Consider the following 7,699-nt stretch of genomic DNA (forward strand, 5'->3'; position numbering starts at 1 on the left):
TTAAGAAACAAAAATGCACTAAATATTTTGGTCCTTAAGGTAGAGTCTAGATCCTCAAATCAAAACGTAGGCAAAAAGATCATAGGAAAAGTATAGAAACAATAAATGAGAAGAAAGCAAGAGTTATGATTATTTTGCAGTGCTATAAATAAGACTCCCTATGAACAGAGGTCCTGGATAATGTATAAAGAGAGTGAGAAGGGTATACTGATGTGCTTCACAAAGTCCAGGAGAGCTATGACTTGTGTGGGGAGTCCAAAATAACTTATTTCTATTAAAGCTATTCTAAGAGGAAAAATGGGGCTTCCCTGGTGGCTCAGTGGTAAAGAATCCACCTACCAATGCAGGAGATGCCAGTTTGATCCCTGGGTCAGGAAGAAACCCTGGAGAAGGAAATGGCAACCTATTCCAGCATTCTTGCCTGGGAAATCCTATGGACAGAGCAACCTGGCAGGCTCCAGTCCACAGGGTCACAAAGAGTCAGACATGACTGAGCGGCTAAATAACAACAATTTCAACAACAAGAGGAAAAATTGTGTAAACAGAAAGCAGAGTGCCAAATAGGTACAAATCACTATGGGACTGCAGATTCAGAATTTCTTGTTGCACATATTTGAATTTACTGCCTTTCCCAGTATTATGAACCAAAAGAAAAAAAAAATGTTGACACAGGTATTAAAATTAGGCTATTCTGATGATAATCCCCCACAGGGCACTCTTGATGTCCTTGTTCCTTAGACTGTAGATGAAGGGGTTCAGCATAGGGGTGACCACAGTGTACATCACCGAGACCACTGCACTCTTCCTGTGGGAAGATGAGACAGTGGAGCTGAGATACACCCCAAGGGCTGCTCCATAAAATAAGCAAACAACTGACAGATGAGAACCACAGGTGGAGAAGGCTTTGTACTTCCCATCTGAAGATGAGACTCTTAGAATGGAGGATATAATTCGAATATAAGAGTAAAAGATCCCTGAGAGTGGAACTCCAGCCAAGATGGTACCAATGAAATAGATTAATATGTTACTGGTGGAGATGTCTGAACAGGCAAGGTTGAGAAGTTGAGAAAGCTCACAAAAGAAATGAGGGATTTCCACATCTGCACAGAAGGTAAGCTGTGACATCATCAAGTAGTGAAGTTGAGAGTTCAAAAGGCTGATGGAAAATGACACCAGGACCAACAAACCACAGAGGTGGGGATTCATGATGACCAGGTAATGCAGAGGGTGACAAATGGCCACCAATCGATCATAAGCCATCACCGTCAGAAGGAGACTCTCCAAGCATGCAAAAAGAGAAAAGACAGTCACCTGAGCTAGGCATCCTGCATAAGGGATGGATTTGCTCTGTGTGTGGAGGTTCACTAGCATGTTGGGGACAGTGGTGGTGCTTATACCAATGTCAGCCAAGGACAGATTGGAGAGGAAGAAGTACATGGGGGTGTGGAGGTGAGAATCGGAGCTGACAGCCAGGATGAGGAGCAGGTTCCCAAGCACAGTGGCCAGGTACGTGGACAGGAAGAGTCCAAAGAGGAGGGGCTGCAGGTCTGGATCATCTGAGAGCCTCAGGAGGAAGAATTGTGAGACACGTGTACGATTGTGTGGTTCCATGAAGAAGGGACACCTTTTTAAAGAGAAGAGGATGTTGAATAAACAATACAAACATAGAGGCACAGACATAAGTGTCCAGAGTTTGGATTTGAACAATTCAAAATTCAGAAATAAAGTATGCATGCTTGAGGACCATACAGCACAATTCATTGGGCAGTATTTTTCAGTGTGAACACATCTTTACTAATGCTGAAGACATTCATTTTTTCCTTCATACATCTATTTTAGAGGCATGGGGCCAAAGAGTATTAGAGAAGAACATTTTGAGATCACAATCCATGAACACGGTCATATATCTGTCCCCTACCTTTGAAAGAAAAATATAGAATAAAAAGTATTCTTCTTTTTAAAAAGATTATTATAATTAAAGCACAAGAAATAGCAGTCAAAAGTACTATATCTTATTCAAATGCAGTACAAGAAATTCCCTTGATTTGCACTGTAGTCCCAGAAAGCTAAAAAGCACTGTCTCTGGATTCTAAATTAAAATCAAATGTTCACGATCAGATAGCATTTGTATAGGTTAAGTAATTTCAAGGGTTTTTTCATCTTTATTTATGTTTATTTATTTCATCTTTATGATATTCATCTTCCATGGAAGTAACTGCTTATTCAAATATGTGGGTTGTCTGGTCACTGTCTCTTTAAATATAACTCAAATATAAATATTTGACCTTGATGGACTCCACATTTTGATAAGTATATTTTTGTTAAAAGTGTAAAATCATATGGCATCCACGATCCTGAAGATAGCATTAATGTATGATGCAGCAATTATTAAATAATAATTAAATTTTAATACTTTGAAGTTTTTTTCATTTTTGTAGAGTTTTTCTCAGTGCTATATACTCTTGGAGAAAGATTTGAGGTTGAGTTTGCATTTTACTGTTTTTGTTTGTAAGGCTAGGAAAACTTCTTAATTGTGTCTTTACTCCTAAACGTTTGTAAAGTGTTGCTGCTGCTGCTGCTGCTGCTAAGTCACTTCAGTCATGTCCGACTCTGTGCGACCCCATAGACGGCATCTCACCAGGCACCCCCGTCCCTGGGATTCTCCAGGCAAGAACACTGGAGTGGGTTGCCATTTCCTTCTCCAACTCATGAAAGTGAAAAGTGAAAGTAAAGTCACTCAGTTGGGTCCAACTCTTAGCGAACCCATGGACTGCAGCCCACCAGGCTCCTCCATCCATGGGATTTTCCAGGCAAGAGTACTGGAGTGGGGTGCCATTGCCTTCTCGGTGTAAAGTGTTGACTCCTCATCAAATCCAGTCCTCTTAAGAACAGTTGAAAAATTTAAGAACAAAGCCCAGTCTCAAACCCTAAATTGGTCTTCTTATGCCAGATTAAGAGCTGTTCAGGTAGTTCTTTTTTATTGAGGAATCAAGTTTCAATCAACATTGAACTCCCTGAAGGCAACTCAAGTCTTCATTTCTCCTGACAAGTCAAAATATGAATGTAATTGGGAAAAATCAAAATGGGAAAAAAATAGTAATATCACAAACAGTTGGGTAGTTTGTACATCTGTAAAATGGGTACATTAATTGAACTGAACTTACAGGTTTGCTATAAGCAATTAAAGTACTCACACTTACAAGCAACTGGTCACCATAGTCTAGCCTAGTTAACATATAAAATTAGCTTTCACATGCCCTTTTAACTTCCCAACTTCTGTCAGTTATAGTTCGAAGGCTTGTTTTAATATCCAGATAAGTTGAATTTAAAAATTGAAAAACCAAAAACTATGTATGTATCTTAATTTAATTGAACTTACAGTCATTATAATGTTGATGTAGCTATCACAAAAAGGAATCTGTGCCCTATTTGTCTATTAAAAGTCAAAAAAAAAAAAAAAAAAACTAGAGGGAATTTTGCTCTCCCTGCATGATCTTATTCCCTTGCACTTCAGTGTTTCCCCATGTTAAACACATCATGAGTTGGGTAAGCATGTTTTCTTTCAGTGTTTCCATAACATTTGTATTGATTTATGTATTCATAAGAAGTTTTCTTGAAAACTTTACTAGATACTACCTACCATAGATGAGTCCCTATTTACCACTTTATGAAATACTTCTATTTCAACACATAATATGATGTATGATATTACCTGAGGGATAAATTTTATTTTCCTTTTCAATTTTTTATTATGACACAGCTAAGAAAATTCTTGGGCCCCTATCTATATTACACAAATAAAAGTCCCAAAAGACATATGCATCTAAGACTATTGTTTGAGTTTTAAAAATTGAAGCATGTGCAATTTTCCTATTCCTATCTTCTTGTGTGATAAAAAAGATCACACAAAAGCAAGTGCATGCTCTGATTGTCAAGGTATAAAATTAGAAAGATCTCTGAAATCTCACTGGCAATAGGCTTTTCATGATAAAATCACAGGAAAATTCCCGTCTTGTATAGGGAATGACATTTCTGTAACTCAAATGTTTTAGATGGGCTGGAAAATGCATTCTTATTCACAGAAAACCCTATCATCCATAATAGTCATACAATAAAAGCCCCTGAAAACCACTTAGTCTATTTGTTAATTCACAGATAAATTCACCAAATCCCCAGCAGAAGAAACCCACAGTTCTACTTCCATTTGATCATCTGGGACTAAAGCAGGTTTCAGAAGAAAACAAGCAATCCACTCTGGTGGGACAGAGTCCTAGGACTGGAATTGGGAGGCCCTTGTCTGAGGCCCACACCTTTCATACACTAAATATGGAGTGTGTGTAAGTCTCCCTACATCTCTGCGAAGGTATTCCTCACATTGAAGTCAGGCCAATAACACCCATTTGTAGGACATGTAGGGTGTCAGGGAAGGGGAAATTACCCCTTCTACCCTTCTGGAGTTCTTGTGGCTGGATTAATAATAAAATCAACACAGGGCACGTTAACAGGAGAAAAAGGAATCAAATATTAATTTGTGCACTTGAAGGTCACATAAAAATAGAACCTAAGAAGTGGCCAAAGCAGGCAGCTTTTATCCTCTTTAGATAAAGAAACAAAACATTTGTAAGAAATTGACAGGACAAAGAAACTTAGGCTTTGAGTGCTTCATTAGTGAAGAATCTAAACAGTTTGAGCTTGAGGTAGTGTATTGAAGAAATAATGAGTCTTGTTTAAACAGATTTCTGGGCCCTAAATTCCCTATGTCTGAAAATAAGGATGTCCTTCTCCCCCTAGATAAAGCTTCCCAGGTGGGTCAGTGGTAAAGAATCCATCTGCCAAAGCAGAAGATGCAGGAGACATGGGTTTGATCCCTGAGTCGGGAAGACCCCCTGGTGAAAGAAACAGCAACTCACTCCAGTATTCTTGCCTGGGAAATCTCTGATGGGCTACAGTCTGTGGAGTTACAGAGTCAGACACGACTGAACTCACATCTCCCTCTAGATACAGGGAGTGCCCCTTTCATATGAGAGATTTTCCTCCTTCTCAGGGGGACAGAGGAGGATCAGAATTTCCTTCTTGCATTGGCTGCTTCAGAAGCAACTTCATTTCAAATTGATCAATAGATCATTGCAGTATGCTTTATGGCAACCCATCCTGATCCCCAGTAGAGGTATCTGAAGAGGTCAGCACAATAAATATTCTGTCATAGGTTTTGAATCAGAAGTTGAATTATTACTGGAGTAGTTGGATATTGATGAAACAGAATCCTAATAAAATTTAATGATCTTATATTCTATTTTATATAGGAGAGGTAGAAGCCTATTGAAGGAAAGACACGGCTCAAAATAGCCTGGAGTTAAAACTCCCCTACAGGTCCTCCCCACCATTCTATGCAAAACAAAGAACTCGCTCATCTGAAGAAAAATATGGACATTAAGGTTGATTACACCCAGCTCCCAGCTGGTTCAGCCTCTGATCTCCAAAATTCCATGCCCCAGCCGTTTAAGAGATAACTACTCCGAAAAACCTTGGAAAAGAGCAGGCTCCCTTAAGACAGTAACTTTCCACATACATGCCTATATATACTTACTCTTTTCTTGGATAAGGGCTGCAGCTCACTAATCTGACTGCTGCCCCTTCTCGCCTCATTAAAGGTGATCTGTTCCTGTGGTGTGCCAGTCTCTTTCTTTTTCTGAACCTCGCCTTCTCTAACTCCCTTACCCTACATTTTTGGTGCCGAAACCCAGGAGTTTGAAGTTCCTTCTCGTTCTTCACAGCCAGCTCTTCGCAGCGCGGAAGCCTGCCAAGCTCACTTTCCTGCCCGGGCTTTCAAGACCTCCTCAAAAGGACGCCCTATGCCTTCTTGAGCGGTACAAGTCCTGTGTAAGGGCTTTACTGGTTTTCCACATAACCCGAGGAATATTGGTCTCTCTCTCTTTCTCTCTCTTCCTCTTTTCTCTACACTTTCTTTTCCACAAGACCGACCAACTCCAGGACAGAGGCCTTTTGCCATTCTTGACCACGCTACATGCAACACTCCACTCGAGCTGGCCCCTAGATTAAGGTAAGATCCGGACGGTGTTCTAGAGGTGCCCTAGAACTCAGTCCTCTCAGGGTCCCAGCGACCCCCAGCCCAGGGCCACTCTGTAGGTGATGGTGGGGGATGTTCCACCTCGACACAGAGCTCTCTTCTCAACTCCTATTGTGACTACAGGTGACGACTCGAGCTCCCAATAAGAGCCTCTGCTTGCCTTTCAATTATGGGGTCTGGCCAATCTGTCCCAAAAAATTCCCCTCTGGCCTATGTTCTCAAAAATCTCAGACCACTCTCAATCACTGAACTCAAAGCTAATCACTTAAAACAACTCTGTATACAGATCTGGCCTCAATACCGATTAGACAACCAAAACCTCTGGTCTGAGTTCGGGACTTTCGATTTCAGTATTTTATCAGATCTCACTAACTTCCTCAAATGGAATGGCAAATGGTCGAAGCTCCCCTATATTCGAGCCTTCTGAGACCTTAGAAGCCATCCTTCTCTCTGCAAAGACTGTTCTACCTATCAAATCCTCCTCTGCTCTCTCTCCCCCTCCATTACAAAAGAATCCAAATCTAAAGCCCCTAAAAGGCCCCCTAAACCCTCAGCCCCCAGTTTTGACCAGACAGATGAGCCTCCTCCCTACTGCCCTGGAGAAAAAGCTTCCAGAGATGAGACCCCATCCTCTAGCCCTTCCTCCTCCAAAACAGAAGGCGATGACTCCAGAACCCCCAAAGAGATTTCCAGCCCCCTCCATCGGCCAGGACCCAAAGCAAACACATTTCCTCTCAGAGAGGCAGTGGGACCGGAGGGCCCTACATGGGTTCATGTGCCTTTCTCAATTTCTGATATGAGCCAAACTGAAGAAAAATTTGGATCCTTTTCAAAAAATCCTACTAGATACAGAAAAAATTCCTCTGCCTTGCACAAACATATCATTTAACCTAAAATGATCTTTATTACATCCTAAATGCCACTTTAACCCCTGATGAAAAGAAACGGATATGACAGACAGCCCAGACTCATGCTGATCAGCTCCATAACCAAGATAAAACTAATCCGGTGGTTAATGATACAGTCCCTTTAACTGAGCCACGGTGGACATATCAAACAGGCGATGCCAACATTCAGTACCTGCATCATATGATCACCTGTATACTAGAAAAAAAATATGAAAAAGTATTTTATTACTTATTACACATTCATATTAACTATGATAAGATTAGAGAAGTGACTCAAGAAAAAGATAAAAATCCTGCCCTTTTTCTTTCACAGCTTACTAAGGCAGTCCAAAAACACACTAATCTAGATATTTCCACTCCCGCCGGACTTCTGTACCTACATGTCCAGTTCATAAGCCAGTCAGCCCCCAATATTCACTGAAAACTACGCCAGCTAGAAAAGGGCCCTGAGACCCCCCAAAGAGACCTTCTAGAAATAGCCTTCAAGGTGTTCAATAATAGAGAGAAAGAGGCTAAGAGAAAAAACAACTGTGAGAGAAAAGCTAAATATGCCTTTTTGGTGGCAACAATCAAGATCAGCCCAGCCCAAGTCATCCCAGACTGGAACTTAAGACTCCCTCCCAGACCCTGCTTCTGATGCAACCAGTCAGGACACTGAACAAAAACATGCCCGAACCTGTGCCCCCCCACAAAAACATGCCCA

General features: G+C 41.0%; 1 protein-coding gene across 1 annotated transcript; it reads right to left on the reverse strand.

The window, feature by feature from the left end:
• Nucleotides 1-681: 681 nt before the first annotated feature.
• Nucleotides 682-1,611, reverse strand: LOC113896367 (olfactory receptor 18-like). The gene has a single exon (XM_027548578.1). The coding sequence runs from the start codon at nt 1,609-1,611 to the stop codon at nt 682-684; it is 930 nt and encodes a 309-aa protein (XP_027404379.1).
• Nucleotides 1,612-7,699: the final 6,088 nt, after the last annotated feature.

The sequence above is a fragment of the Bos indicus x Bos taurus genome, chromosome 7, assembly GCF_003369695.1.
Source record: "Bos indicus x Bos taurus breed Angus x Brahman F1 hybrid chromosome 7, Bos_hybrid_MaternalHap_v2.0, whole genome shotgun sequence".
In the NCBI taxonomy this organism is placed as follows: Eukaryota; Metazoa; Chordata; class Mammalia; order Artiodactyla; family Bovidae; genus Bos; species Bos indicus x Bos taurus.

Coding starts and splice junctions, on each gene's coding strand:
- LOC113896367 (XM_027548578.1), bottom strand. CDS start 1,611: ATGGAACCACACAATCGTACACGTGTCTCACAATTCTTCCTCCTGAGG.